The 15,672-nt window shown below is 41.2% G+C and overlaps 1 protein-coding gene and 1 long non-coding RNA gene across 8 annotated transcripts in view; one reads left to right on the top strand and one right to left on the bottom strand.

Moving 5' to 3' along the window:
- SPARCL1 (SPARC like 1) overlaps nucleotides 1-12,618 on the bottom strand; it is a 43,377-nt gene extending 30,759 nt beyond the window's left edge. Inside the window, exons 1-2 of one of the 6 annotated variants that reach the window (XM_070614342.1) lie at nucleotides 11,559-12,134; nucleotides 11,061-11,135 (exon numbers count right to left, since the gene is read on the bottom strand). In XM_070614342.1, coding sequence (XP_070470443.1) covers nucleotides 11,061-11,085 — 25 coding nt within the window. In that variant the 5' untranslated portion in view covers nucleotides 11,086-11,135; nucleotides 11,559-12,134. Of the gene's footprint in view, nucleotides 1-11,060; nucleotides 11,136-11,558 lie in introns of all 6 variants that reach the window. The other 5 variants (XM_070614343.1, XM_070614346.1, XM_070614344.1 and 2 more) reach the window with 5 other exon arrangements.
- Nucleotides 1-14,251, top strand: part of LOC103543460 (uncharacterized) — a 41,153-nt gene extending 26,902 nt beyond the window's left edge. Inside the window, exons 2-3 of one of the 2 annotated variants that reach the window (XR_011538619.1) lie at nucleotides 7,946-8,118; nucleotides 13,394-14,251. This is a non-coding gene — a long non-coding RNA (uncharacterized lncRNA). Of the gene's footprint in view, nucleotides 1-7,945; nucleotides 8,133-13,393 lie in introns of both variants that reach the window. The other variant, XR_011538620.1, reaches the window with a different exon arrangement.
- Nucleotides 14,252-15,672: the final 1,421 nt, after the last annotated feature.

Here is a 15,672-nt window from a genome sequence, read left to right as displayed (position 1 = left end):
CTCCACCCTGAGCTGTCCCAGGGCCTGTGTGCTGTGCGTCATCAGGTTCTCTTCCTGATGGTTTCTGTTGGGTTCAGCCAATGGGGGGCCCTGGCAGGAAGGATCAGAGGGAAGGAGGAGAGTAAAATCAGAGTATGTATTTTCTCAGCTCCCTCTGTGTGACTGGGTCCCTCTTCTGGAGGTCACAGCCCCTCTCAGTGACCTCTCCAGACAGCATTTTCCATCTGGGTTCAGGCAGTGCTCCCTTCCGTGGCTCAGACCAGCTTAGCTCTTAGTGGCCTGTTCCTGCACCCCCTCGGGGCTTCTCTGTACCCTGTCCACACCATTACCAAGATAATCCCTTAATTACACTCCCTTAAATCTCCAAGTTCAATTTTCCTGCCTGCATCTATCATTTCCATGCTGGGACCTTGACCAACACAACCTTTGATTCAAAATTTAGGATTCATGGGTTTGAGTATTTTCAGATCCCCCACCGACAAAGCTGGCCCCTGCTCTCCAGTGCTGCCCGGTTTCAAGTCTCTCTACAGTTGCTGTGGGGACCCACTCAGAACCCTGGAGTTCGTATAAAGATTATTCTGAGATGAAGACATTTGAGATTCAGCAGATGCAGAAAGCAGGCTTCTCAGAGCTTCCCTTATCTGACTAAAAGCAGAAACTTCTGCGAAACGAGAATTGCCGTAAATTCCCTTTTCTAGGCAGCTTCTAGTCCCAGGAGAGAGACCGAGAGTAAACTTACTGTAGATCTCTCTCCAGGGGAGTTTCATAATCCTGAAGAAGACAGAAAGACCGCTTATACCTGTAGAGATAAACATCACAAACTCTCCATACCTCCAGTTTGTTCTAAAAACCCATTTGTTTTTCCTAAAGAAATCTCTTTGTTCTTCCCACAGAAGCTATTTCTTCCGCCAGTCTTCCCCTACTAAATTAGGTATGTGAGCCTTTAACTTTAACCATTTAGGGAGCCAGCTATTTTTGTTGGCTCCTCTGTACATAGGAATACAGCTTTTTCTCCTGTTAACTTGTCTTTTGTCAGGTTAATTTGCGCTCTTGAATTACTGAACATAAGAGGGTAGAGGAAAAAGTTTTCCTCTCCTACATTCCTTAATGGGTGCACATTTTTCTTTTTAAATTGAACACAGCAGTCCTCATCTTTAGAGAAAATCAAAAGCTACAAGATATTAAAACGTGATTAGCACTCAATAAAGATGATTTCACTGATGTAATCACAAGATTTGAAGGTGCTTTGGGTTTGAAGAGTTTTAGAAAGAAATATGGGCAACTAGCTCTGGGAGAATTTTGTGTTGGAACCTGGCACTGTTCACTCTACCGTACTCTTCCACTTCTCTTTTCATGCAGTCTCTAGAATGTTATGACACCAGGATTAATCTGGAGCCTTGGGAAGGAAATTAGTGTCTCGGCTCTTTTGCCTTCATTCCAGCCCTTTCCCACACCAAAGGAAACCCAACTCATTAGCTCAGTCTGACTGACCATTTTAAACATTTTTCTAAAGACACTGTTTTTGGGTGGCTAGTCCCAGAACATGTAGAAATTTGGCTAATCAAGAGTGGTCTAATTAGCCAAATTGAAACAAAGTTGTATTTTGAATGAATAATACCATACAAAGAAATCTGTTGTTAATTCTTTTGGGACAATGACTGTTTTTGGTTTCATGGCACTAAAATGTACAGACCGCATTCAATAACTAGACTGATGGATCTCTGGAGATATCAGCCCTGCTATCAACGTGCTGGGAAGCATGAGGTGGGTCAGCCACCTCCAGCCGTGACCACAGCCTCAGAGCTTACTGTGGCCACCTTCCAAACATACAGAATTTGAGAAAAATAAAACAACAAAGACCCAAATGTCAAGTAACCATGGGCTGGATTTTTGTGTGTCATCTTTTGGGAAAGAAAAGAAGTTAATCAAATCCAGATCTCAGTCTATGGTAACCTCCTACATTCCCACCCTGAGTAGTTTTCAAATTATGAGAAAATATTTGCTTTAGAAATCAATCACTTTAAATTGTTTTCAGATCACAAGAAGACATCAATCAGCTGTTTTTATCAGTGAGCTGATGGGGGTACTTCCCGCTCCCTCCCCCATGCTTATCTAAGGAGCTACTGGGATCTCTGGGAGTACCAAGGTCTACACCAAAAGCTGTCCCAGTTTAAAACAAAAGCCTCTAGTGTCTCCCTCGACCTATAGTTTAGGAAATTACTGAAAAGATTTCCTAGAAAGAGTGTAACCTGCATCCCACAATGAGGTCCTCAAAGCGTACTGTTATGTGCTGGAATTGGGGACCAGGGAAGAAAAAGAGAGAGCAAGAAGACACCTGGGACTCAGCATTTGTGTTTTGTTTTCTGAATTCCCACAGAAACCTGTGTTGATTTAGAGTTCGCTCAAAGTTGTATCGTCCCCAATAAAAGGTTAGGGAATCCACTGACCTAATGGCTTGAGAGTTAAAAATGATTCCAGGGGCTGGCCCCGTGGCCGAGTGGTTAAGTTCGCACGCTCCACTGCAGGCGGCCCAGTGTTTCGTTGGTTCGAATCCTGGGCGCGGACATGGCACTGCTCATCAAGCCATGCTGAGGCAGCGTCCCGCATGCCACAACTAGAAGGACCCACAACGAAGAATATACAACTATGTATGGGGGAGCTTTGGGGAGAAAAAGGAAAAAATAAAATCCTTAAAAAAAAATGATTCCAATGAGCTAAGAGAACTTGAAGATCTTGGAACTAGCTACAGGTTTTCATTGACCTGTGATCAAGATCAATTCTTCTGCCTTTTGGAGGTCTCAGGCCACCTTCCCACGGGGTCCCTATCATGTTATATAGAGGATTGGGTAACTAAAGTTGAATCAAGTATAGCAAACATGCTTTGTTTTCAGAGCTATTAGAGGGTCCCTCTGAATGGTGGATTCTTACCCTTGTTTATTTACTTTTAGTAACTCTATCGGCATAGCATTTTTATTGAACCTTGGGTAAACTTTATCCAATTTAAAACAAAACAAAAGAAAACAAAAGCATTTACCACTCCTCACTCCACTCATATTCAATTAAAAACCTATTAGTTGACCAGATGCTCCTTACAAAAATTTTGTCTATTTTGGGGGATAAGCTGAAAATCTGGATTTTATACATATTCAGTAGACTATAGTAGTGATACAGATTTGATTAAACACGTTTAGTAATTTTATTGTTTCATCAATTATACACTTATCCCAGCGACTTATAAAATATATATTTCCATGAATGACTATTTTGAGAACTGTCTCCATTTATCTCAATTAGGTTTTAGGAATTAAGGGTGGCCCTTCTGCAAGCAGCTCTGCAGTTTCTCATTTTCCTCAAGCAAACAGGTTGGCTGAAATGGTGGGAGAGAACACTAAAGATGCCAGGAGCAGATTACAAGAGGAGATTGGCTTAAACAACTCACGACTTTTTTCTGGTTTTAACTTGACATTGCAAGTTCAATAAGAGACATCATCTTGCTGAATCAAAAGTGTGTGTGTGGAGGGTGGCTCAAAATTTGCTTTGCCCAACAAATGGATCCTTGAGCAAATCCCCAGAAACTCCCAGCGTTAGAAATGAAAATACTTTTTCTTCTTATGGGAAAGGGAGTCCTAATAGGTTATGCCCATTGTTCCTAAGCAAGGAAAGCCAAGGTCATTGTAACCTTTCTGCATAGTTGCCTAAGAGAGAAAGCAGAACACAGGCACATCCCCTGCTTGAAACCCCTTTGTTTAGCTTCCTTTTGTATCAAAAGGATTGGCTTTCACCAAGGGAGAGGTTGTAATTGGATTTCACCATGAAAGGAGGTTGTAATTAGATTTCTCAGCAGGTCTACAAGTTCTGTCCGTGGAAAAAACAAGAAAAAGGGCCTGAATATTTTCCCCTCTAGCTGGAAATGTAGCCCAGCCAAGCCTGCAGGGATTGGCCAGAAAGGCACACGCAAAAAGGGCCATGTGTGTGTCAGCCACCGCTGATTTCTGCTGGAGCAATGCCAGCTCCCGCCTCTAAGACGGAGTACACAGTCCTTCAGGTGGCACGTGGAAAGCAGTACGCATGATAGCTAAATACTACTTTGACCTTGCATTTGGTAGGGAACATAGGACATTTCCTAGTCTCTCTGGCTTTTGGTGTCCTGAAATTTCTATCTCCTAGAGAAAGGCAGGGTGTCTAAAGTTTGGCACAGCCTAGGACATCATTCTGCATCTAGACTTAGGAGTGAACTTACAAAAGCAACCAGAATATATTTTGGGTACTCTGGTTCATTTTGAGTTTTTATTTATAATTCATTCCATTTCAGTTTCTACAATATTTTCTAGAAATTTAAATTAGAATAAGATTAGGTCAGAGTAGATTTTTGTATTTGATTTCTTTTCAGTTCGTATAGTTTTTTTTTTTTTTTTTTTGAGGAATATTAGCCCTGAACTAACATCCACCACTAATCCATCTCTTTTTGCTGAGGAAGATTAGCCTTGAGCTAACATCTGTGCCCATCTTCCTCTATTTTATATGTGGGATGCCACCACAGTGTGGCTTGATGAGCTTTGTGTAGGTCTGCACCCGGGATCCGAACCAGTGAACCCCGGGCAGGCTGCCAAAGCAGAGTGCGTGAACTTAACCGTTAAGCCACTGGGCTGGCCCCTATAGTTTCTTTTTAGAACATTAATTAATTTATTAATTGAGAACATTAGTTTGAATTTAAACTTAAAAAGGTAAATTTTATTTTTGACATTCTGCATGTTGCTTTGCCACTTAAATTTATTTAACGTAACCGTCTGTCACCACTGGGCACTTCTCATCTCGCTATACCTCTTTTCTCTTTTTATCCCCTTTCTCTTTCCTTTTCTTCTGAGCATTAACGAGCTGTCTGATCACTGAACTAGTGTAAACATGGCCATGCATCCCTCTAAAGGGAGGAATAGGCTTGGAGTCTATTCTTTTCCATCTCTCGTATTGGCTATGTCAATGACTCCTCGGAAATTTCAGTGCTAGGTGTTATTGCTTCAAGTCTTTCTAATTGAATTTTCCTCACGTTGCCTTGAGTCCTTCAAGCTGAACCTCTCCCCCTCCCCCTAGTTGTTGGCTCCTTTCTTGGAAGCCTCAGCCAAACTTACAAGTCCTCCTCTTTCTTTCTAGGCCAAGGAAACTTGCTTCAGCATTTTTGGTTTTCAGAGCAGATGATGAGTACTTGATCTGTTCCTCTTGCCTTGTCTAAAGTCAAACAAATTGAAAAAGACATCCCAACTACCCTAGAAAAAGGAGAGGTTTGCATTGACTGTTTGTCCTGTTATTTTATTTTTCTTCTTACTATTGCCATATCATTTCTTGGAGTAAGCACACCCACGCTTCCAAATAAGGCCAGGTATCTTCTGTTGAATTCGTTTATATCAGAGGAAGCCTGTAGGCTGCTATTTTTAGTAATTATCATAACTACGGAAAAATTTCCTTTGAAGGAAATGTAGCAAACAAAATGATTATCATAGGTACTTCATAATCAAACTCAAACAGAGTATTCTCTTCATTCTGTCTTTACGTGATAGCCAAAGGCTTCGTTATCAGAGAACAAATCCTTTAGTCGTATCTTGGCTAACATATACATGTTGTTACCTGATCCAGAGTTAACACTGATGCTTTAGGGCTTTTAAAGTATTAATACGTCTCTTGGGAGAGCTCTGTAGCTTGACATTAAAGTAATCTGAAGGATTAGAAAAGACGCGCTTCTATTCTGACTTCTGTGCTGAGTCACCATCTGAAATCAAACTATCCGAGGCCGGCAAGTGTATATGATAGACTCAATGATACAGATGTTTCTGGAGCTCTCACCTTCAACTGCCCATCATCCTTTCTAATTAGACCTACCACCATGTGGGCCCAGGTGAGGGATAGACATGGTTCATGGCTGTGGGGGCTTTGAGTCTAACCAGAACTCAACAGAGACGTTAAAGATACATGTTAAGTATGAAACAAGTGGAGGCTAAGGACACTTAGTGCTCAGGGAAGAGGGCCTTATGGGGAGCTGCTTAGCATTTACGTCTCCCGCTCCTCTGCCCCTTGCTCTCAGAGGAGCTGGCCTTCTCCCTGTTCCTTCAACAGGCCATATCCCTCCTGCTACTGGCTCTTTGCACAAGGTGTTCACACTCACAGAGTTCTCTTGCCAGCACCCGCTCGCCCAACCACCACCACCCAACATTCTCTGTCTCTCTCTCTCTCTCACACACACACACACATACCACAAAGTTATCCTTTATTTGGCCTTCAGATGGAGGAAAGCCATCACTGACCTTGAGTGGAGATCAGACTCCTTACACACTTTCTTAGAACAAAGGTGCTTTTCCCTCTTAACACTTACTTCAGCATATAGTTATATACAATACACGTTCAAATTTAATGTGAATTTTTCAACCCTCCCCCCAAATTATGCTATAAAAAGAGGGATTTGCTTTCTATTCTAGTGCTTCTGAGATCTCTTCCATTAAAGGCCATCATCTCAGTTACCTCATTTCGAACTGCAAAGTACCATTTCAGGAAAACAGCCTTAAATGATCTCTAGCAATGCTTATTTTTGTTCTTAAGAAGGTCACCTTGACAATCCAAAAGATAATAAATAATAAAGATATTTAAAACAGATTTAGTAGTTATGCTTGAGGTATGACTTCATTATTGCAAGTGTTGAAATTGCAGCTTTAGAAAACCACACATTACAGACTCAAGTGGTTTTAAATAAGCCCTTTAAAGAGTACTGGAAAAAACAATATAGCAAGTAATTAATGTGAGGAGGTCATCACCATAGTATGAGAATTTATGCTTGGGGATCAAATTTGCAGCGTCAGCAGATTTTGGTAAGTGTGTTACGAACAACTTGCAGAGAAGCGATGATGCACTGCTCCGTATTAGGTAATTACAGAGTGGGTCCAGTGAACACAGACACTGAGGTTAAAGATGCATATAGAGAGTGCTAACAAAGCTGTTTCATGAACTGTGAGAATGGAAAAAGTCATTTTTATAAGTATAAAATATTTAAAGTATTGATATTAAATTAAAATTAAATATTTAACATATTGTAAGTATAAAATATTTAAAATGAGATTTTAAATATGTATGCGTAACAATAGAGTAAGTATCCTCAGTATACATTACAATCCTTTATCCATTTGTGCATTTAGGTTGGCCAAAGACTTTGGGTATATTTTCACCAGAAAAATGAAGATGGCTTTGTATTTGAGGTCACCTTAGGTTTGGGCGTATGCACTGTGTATTAATGTGATGATTTGACTAATGACTATCTCCCTAACTAGTCACTAAGCTCCACGGGAGCACGGCCCCTCTCTCTGGTCGCTCCTGTGACACTCTGCATTTTGCATGGAGTAGAACACTGAATCCATTAGTTGTTTGAGACATAAGATTAGTTATTTACGTAACTGCATGACCTAGAAAACACTGAAGAAATTAAAACAGAAACTTTAATCAAAAGCATTTTAAGGAAAGATAAGATGTCTTAATACCTTTCGCCCTAGTGTTAAGATGAGAAGAATCTTTACTCTTTATAAATGTAAAAATCCTTAATTCTTTCTTTTCTCTTTAGAAATGCAACGGCTCATGTTTATACAATGATAATTCTGAGGCCTGTATTCATTACAGTTTACTCACTGGGACACTCAAAGTTCAAAAAAGCCATTGTATTCAGAGTTAGAATTAATGATGAAAAGTATTAAAAGAACTACTGCTGATTGAGCACTTACACCTGTTATTTCAGCTAATCTTCCAGCAAACTTATGAATTAGCTGTTATCCCTGTTTAACAAGCAGGGGAAACTGAGGTTTGTGAGCTTAACAGCCAACCTTTATCACTGGTCAGATACTGTAATAAGAGCCTTACATACAGTATCTCATTCCATTCCCACAATTTTATGACTATTATGATCTCTATTTTACAGATGAGAAGACGAAGGCAAAGAGAGTGGATACGATAGAAACACTAGGGAGTGCCAGGATTCGAGTCCAGGCAGCCAGCCCCAGAATCCCCGGGCTAACCATGATACTACAACACAGCGTGAAGATGAGAGGAGGCCGTGGGAACTCAGAAAATGGATTTATTGCGGCATGTGCAGTATGTGTTATAGAGTGAGGTCATTTCTATTTCTCTGCCCTTGCCTTTCCAGTTGTTTGTCCCCTGCGCTCCGCAGTAAACTGATCACTGTGTTAGTAGCTTTCTTGTTCATTTTCTTATCACCTATTCATTGACTCTTCAAAGGAAACATTTAGCTACTGCAGTTGGTGTACATAAGTTGGTTGCATAACAGGAAGGGAACAAGCCAGGACTGGAGACTTCATTTCTAAAGAAGGATTTTAAAGCAGACTAAGAGTTATTTCACAGAGCAGGTCATGAAACTCGAGTCTCTCTATACCCTTTCATTGCTATGACAACAGGCTGCTCCTGCTACATGTGGCCAGAAAAAGCAGCTGACACTTCAATGCTAGGAACATAGGGGAGAGGTTCACAAAAACAAAAAACAAAAACTAAGCCCTTTAGTTTGAATCTCAGTCAGAGAGGAAAAAATATCCCCTAGAACAAGTCAAAATCCCTATTCTTGCCTTTAGAAAAGATCAGAAAGGAGGAATGTTGGGGGCCTTCTCTCCTGTCCAAGTAGGCCAACAAAACAGAATTGACTGCAAAGCAGCATTTCATCTGACTCTTCTTAATGGCAATCTGAAACAGAAAACTCTCTTTGGTTCCATTTGACTTGGCCATTAAGAAGCAACTAATTGAAGAAGTAGTAAAGACTCGTAGTCATAAATACTTCATGTTGAGGCCCCCGGACCCCCACCTGGGAGAATACAATAGTGTCAGGTTTATTTTTCCATTTCTTTGGATAAAAAAAGATGATTTAAAGAAAATTTCCTTCTTGATCCCCAATTTTACTACCAGAAAAATCACTCCAAGTATAGAACTGAATACTTTCTCATTGATGTATGAGATTTCTTATAAGCAACCAATAAAATTTCCTGTGTGTCTAGTACTCTGCTAGGTGCTGTATTTGGCATTTAAAAAACATCTTGTTTAATTCCAACATCAACCCCATTTGTGGGTATTATTATCACTATTTGCTTAATAGATGGGTAAACTGAAGCTGGAAGGTGTGAAGCGATTGCCCAGGCTCCCACAGCCTGTAAGAGGCAGACTCAGGATTCAGACCCAGGTGTGTTCGATTCTGAAACCATGCTCTGTCCACGCTACTGCGCTGACTCCGAGGCACAGACCTGGCATGGACATTTGATTATACAGCAAAGTGTGTAAGTACAAGGAAGAAGGCCCGAGGGAAAACCTAGAGTAAATTCCCTTTCTACAGAGTTCCAGTGGGGATGTTTAAGTAGGCTATTACTTTAATATTAGCTCTGATCCATTGATTGCTTCATATGTACCAGCATAGCTGTTTTTTTCACTTAATTCTCACAACAATCTCTGAAGGAGCAACTAATTTTATGATCTCCATTTCCACAAATGAGGAGACTGAGGCTCAAAGAGTCATTTGCCCAAAGTCATAGAGCCTGCTAAAGCCTGGATATGAACAAGGTCTGTGTGTTTCCAGAGCTCACGATCTTCTCCACGCTATCACATCATCTCCCTACAATCGGTCAAGGCCACACACTCTGTTCCCCAGAGTTCTGTCCATCTTGTGATGCCAAGACACAAACCAGGCTAGCTCCAAGTGATACTACCATTGCAAGCTCAGCCTTTGGCAGAAGATGCCCTGTGGGCCCTGTAAGAACCAGACTCTGGCCTAGTATGGCATCTCTTGGGCAGCCAGGCCTACTGGGGAAATTCTTCTGGATTTATGGGGCCCCCTTTTCCTTCACTGAAGGTTGTTTCAGAATGATATGTGAGGGCAAAGGGCACCAGAAGTCTTTTAACAACAGTTGTTTATCTTCTTCTTGGTAGAAAAAGATTCCCAACATCTTCTGGACATTGTGCTAAACTTAACTGAAATAGCAATGTTTGTGTACTATTACAAATCAGTTGAGTAAAAATAGTAGTTGAGAGGAAATGAAGTGAATAATGTTTTAGAGTTTTCCAGATGCATCACTATTCATTTCATTTCTGTCATCACTATTTATTACTTTTACATAGTTGGTAAGTGAAGCTGTGCCATGACAGACTATTAGGATTAAATCCCAAAAGACCTGAAAAGGAAACCCCAGTACTCTGATTGCCTAATGGCTGTACAAAACATCCCTGAAAGAAAAAGGCAAGATTCATTAATAACACATACATATTCTTTTCCAAAATGTGGAGCGCAGCGTTAGCTGGCTGGATGATAAGTAGATGAAATAGACTGCTCTGCTTTGCTAGATCTCGTTGAATAAACAGAAATCTTTCCTAAGAGAGGTTTTCTTTTTCTTTTTTTAAATAGTCATAGTTAAGAATAGTCATAAACATCAAGGTTTAGCTGAATAAGCTGTGAACTGAAAAAGCCTGGTACCCGTGAGAAAGGGGAGAATTTTTAAAAAAGATTTCTGCTGAGTTGGGTTGAGTGAACGTTTCTATTCAGTATATTCAGGCCCTGGGCCAGAGGAGAGCTCGGATACAATGCCAAGGTGACATCTTTCGCCTCTGTAGATTAAAGGCAGTGCAAGACAGAGACTCTTTCTGCAGTGCCTCTTGGTTTCCAGTATCGAGAGTATCGATCCGCAGTTGAGAGCATGGTTTCCTCCTGCAGGGTGACCTCTAATACGGAGGAGGAATGAGTGAGCATGACTTGCATTATTGTTTTATTTTAGAAGCTAGAGCCAGAGACGATAGTACCTTACAATACAAGGGTTATCATCATCTCTAGCTCTTTGATTCCCCTCCCTCCCTCCTTTTTTCATTCCTAATTAAGACATTATTAGAAATTAGAGGAATTTTATGTATGTGTGTGTGCACCTTAACAAACGATAGGAGACAAGAAACAGTTAGTCACCAAGCTGTAAAAGAGAATTAGAAAAGAGATAATAGTCACAACAACTAAAAAATAATCAAAGAAGAATACAGTATTATAGAGATTTTCCTACCTTTTGCAAAAGCAAGCTGTTTCATTTCTACATTGCTGTTAGGTACAGACTGGGACGATGGTTGAGACTGAATAACTTCAGATTATTTAGACATGGAAAATACACAAATTACTTTGATTTGAAAGTTTTAAAAAAATGCTTTTCCTATGATCTATTTAATATATTTAGTAAAGTATTTCTACAAAACACATTTCAGGATTCGGATTTCACCGAGATCTGATGCTAATTTGGTTAACAACAGCACCACATTTGTGTTCTTGGTCTATACTAAAACCAGCATTTACTAGTACTGACTATTTAATCTTGGAGAAGAAAAGGAAACATGAATACAAGTGTTAAAATCCCTTATTAAGTAGCTTTTCTGCAAATCATGCAAAAGGGTTTTTTTGATAAATAAATGGCTTTGTATTAGGCACAAATATTAGACAGCTTCATCAGATCATCCACATCAGTTTAACAAATGCAATTAGACGATACAGTCAATTCATTAAAATTTACCTTCAGGTAGGTGGCCGGACCCAGAGCCTTAGTAGACAATTGAAATTGAATCCCTTCTTTGCACACAGCCAGGAAATAAAAATTTGATAAATACCCAAGAGAAACTCTTTAAATCTCGTCCCTCGTTAGCTCTGCTTCTTTGCCCAGAAACACATTCAAGTCTATTGGAGTTGAAATTCTGCTGCTCTGTCAACTAGTCAGGGTCTGAAGTGACAGACGAATTTGGAGGTTGGCGCTGGGGCGTATTTCAGACTGTCATCGTTTTTGTTGCCGATTCCTGCTGTTCTCTAGCAGGCTGGCCTCTCACTCACAGCGGGCGCGCTGAGCTTCGCAGGCAGTGCAGACCCACAGGGGAAGAGCTCACTCTGCCCCAGAAGATGGGGTTAACAGTCCTCCCTCAAGCTCTTGTTCTCAGAGACTCATAACTTGGCTGGAATATAAGTACTTGGCTCTTTATGCCCTTTTTTTTCCTCTCTCTCTTTCAAACAACTCTAAAAGGTTTTACAAACAGGATCCCTTTTTGGGGGATCTGTATTTTAAGGCTTTGAAAAGAAACTCCATGGTGTTGTTTCTTCCTAAAGGAAGTTGGGGGGGTGGAGGTTAAGGAAGGGGAGAAGAATTGCCGCAGATGCATTTTTACATTGCTTAATTGGAAATTGTTCTCACAGATACAGTCTGAATTTTAGCAATAGCAGGCTACTGCAGACACCTGAACTCTTTTTTGGGTGCCCTTCAGAAATTTACCTGTATATGAAGCATCACTCCTGTACATTATAGCTCTCTTGTATGCCGATTCGGAAATACTGCCATTCATAGACTGCTCTCCCCCAACACAACTCCTTACTATAACCCCCCCCCATATATTGATTGGTTCATGAGCAGGCGTTTTCCTGTGAAATTGACTGGACCATGTGTTTATTTTTGACTCGGCATTCTGGTTATTTATATATGTGTCTAATTTCTTCTACTGCTGCTTCTACATTTACTGCACATTTATTATGTGTCAGACACTGTGCTAACAGTGGCTCATGCATTGTTTCAGTGGATCCTAAGTCTGTATGAGGTGACTATCACTACGTTCCCATTTGAGGGCAGTGTAGTCTAGTGTTAAAGTCTGCACGCTTTGAGGCCATGCAGGTTGGGTTCGCATCTTGGCTTCACCACTTCCCAAGTGTATGACCTGGGACAAGTTATGTAACCTTTCTAATCTTCAGCATCTTTATCTATAAGATGGGGTGATATTGTCCACGAATATGGGGACGACAATATGGTCTATCTCAGGCGGTTGTTCTGAGTTTTAAGTAAGTAAATACAAGTGCATAGAACATCTGCCACCCAGCAGACGTTCAATAAATGTTAGTTATTGTGATTTGCATGTGAGGAAGCTGAAGCTCGGTAAGCAGAGCGATTTTTCCAAGGTCTCCAGCTGGTCAGTTGTAGAGGGGGATTCCCACCCACCGACCTTGGCCAACTGTCCTGCTTGAGTTACTCAGCCTCTAGGCTCTAATCTGTCCTTCTGAGCGAGCTGTTTGCCCCTTGAGGGTAGGGATGTGCCCCCTCTGTACTCTCCACGTGCCCAGCACAGTGCTTTGCATACTGTAAATGTTCCATTGATGTTACACAAATGCTTGTAATTTAATTTAGATTTTCGACCAAAGTCAGGCCAAAGGCAAAACAAACATTAAAAACACAACAAAAATAAGCAAAAATGCCACCTATAGTTCTAGGCAAATATGCCCTCAGGCAAGTGACTCCAAGTACTTTAGAAACATTTGCCCGACTTATCTTTCAGAACACGCCAGAGAAGGGTAACCAGAACTATCTCTGTTTTGCAGCTGGGGAAATTTGCAGCAGCGGAAACTGGGCACTTTGCCTAGGAACTGCAAACAAGTCACGGTGCAGCTGGGAACCGGCTGACATCTCTAGAATCAGGATTACTTGTTCCAAACCGCCTTTCCAGGCACAGGATGAAGTGATGTGACGTGATTTTGCCTCAGACAATGGGCTGTTTTTCCTTCGCCAAGGCCTAGGGTGTGAGCAGTAGTCTCCTCAGAGGAAGGATCAAACTGTGGGCTGTGTTCGATTTTGCGTCTCCTCGGCCTCTCGGCACACCTGGGCCTGGGAAGCGTGGGAGACACAGGCACAACTCCTCAACAGCTCCTGAGGGCCTCAGGCTGGTGGAACTGTTGCTGGGTGTGCAGGCCAAGCATTGCTGAAGATTTTGCCTGGGTTGGCTAAAGGAAATTTTCTCGAGTTCTCAAGGATCCAAAATGTTAACTTCTTATCCTAACAAGCATTCTCCGCTTATCTGATATAGGTTTATGAGACTGATTTCAGGTAATTACATCAGTGAGAATATAGAGAAGGTTTTGGTTAGAGGGCTATGAAAAAAAGATTTAACCAACAAAAATATTTTTTCTAACACTGAAGTTGATATTTTTTGTTTTTACAAGATGATCAAAATAAAATTTCTTATAGAAATCTGTGCTAACATAAAAATTAACTTGGTTAAATAAAACTGGATTCATCTCATCTAAATATGTACCTACAGAGTTCCTTTGTAGGTGGGAATGCTTGAGACTTTTGACCCTCAGTTTCACAGGATGTTTTCTCTAGACTTATTAATTTATAACACGATTAAAAAGACCCACTATTATTTCTTATAACTAGATAACAGAGAAAAATGTTTTTTTTTTTAAAAAATAAATAAAAAGACCTTGAATGCACAATGTCTTTTAAGTGTGGTTTTACTTTGGGGATGTTCATGGGCAGATAGCCAAACTCTTGTTTCTGAAGCTGTCGTTTCTAAAATAGTTTACAGCTCATGAAGCTGAGAACAATAAACCTACAACAATACCCACCTGACAGATGGAACTGTAGATCAGATTTGGAAACTTATCCAGTGTCTAAATGTGATGAGAGAACTTTGATAAATAAAGAGCTTATTACACTCCTGTGTATGAACTGACCCACGTCATATCAGCACTGGTGAGAAGGGTCTAATGAAAGCCAACATCTAAGTTGAAGAATTTTTTTTTGACTTTAGTGCTAGGATTCCCTCTGAGAATCTGATGAAAGCTGTGGGCAAGCTCCTGAAACCCCACTCAGGGGTTCCATGGGGTTAGCAATCTCCGATGCAGGTGAAGGATGAGAGAACACATCAACCAATCCTCAAGCATCGAATGAGCCTTTTTGTTTTACGTAGCACAAGCCTCTGGGTGATATGACAGAAATATCATAGCTCCTGCCCATTAAGAGTCTAAGGGACAAGACATACACTCATTGTCAGAAGGTGGCAGGATTCCCTTGGAGTAGGGAGACCCCCAGGTGGGAATGAGTATGGAGGAAGCAAAGCTGCAGTGGAAATAGAGTGTCGGTGCTTAATTTGACCAGGCCCTGGCCTGCAGGGCCCTCCTCCTTGCTGATACCATGTGTTAGTCTGCCTGCGCTACCCAAACAAAATACCACAGACTGGGTAGCTTACATAACAGAAATGTATTTTCTCACAGTTCTGGAGGCTGGAAGTCCAAGATCAAGGTGCTAGCAGAGTTGGTTTGGCCTGAGGCTTCTCTCCTGGGCCTGGAGACGGCTGTCTTCTCGCTGTGTCCTCACATGGCCTTTTCTCTGTGCTCACACGCTTCCTCTTCTTATAAGGACACCATTCCTATTATTGTATTAGGGCCCTACCCTTATGACCTCATTTGACCTTAATTATCTCTTTAGAGGCTTTATCATCAAATCCAGTCACATTGGGGTTTAGGGCTTCAACATAAGAATTTGGGGGGACACAATTCAGTCCATAACATCCCATGTGTCTTTCAGACCTTGACATTTAATACTCTGTGGGTCTTAGTTCTGGGACCCACGCTCAATTCTCAATTCTGGCTTGGTTAGTGACCTCTGCCCGTGCAACCTTTCCTACCCCCCAGCACTACCATCATATCCTGGCACTGAGCCATTTCCGTTCTGTCGGCTCTGCCTTGGTTATCAATCCACTGGGTCAATTTCTGACTAGGGGTCCTTGCAGGAGTTTACTCCAGCCATCCTTTCTCAGCCCAGCTCTCCTTTGGGCTTAGTCATAGCCTCTATCAGGTCTCAAGCAGAGATGTGACTC

The sequence above is a fragment of the Equus przewalskii genome, chromosome 3 (assembly GCF_037783145.1).
Source record: "Equus przewalskii isolate Varuska chromosome 3, EquPr2, whole genome shotgun sequence".
Taxonomy (NCBI): domain Eukaryota; kingdom Metazoa; phylum Chordata; class Mammalia; order Perissodactyla; family Equidae; genus Equus; species Equus przewalskii.
The sequence above is the reverse complement of the archived record's forward strand: the minus strand, read 5'-3'. Positions and strand labels throughout refer to the sequence as shown.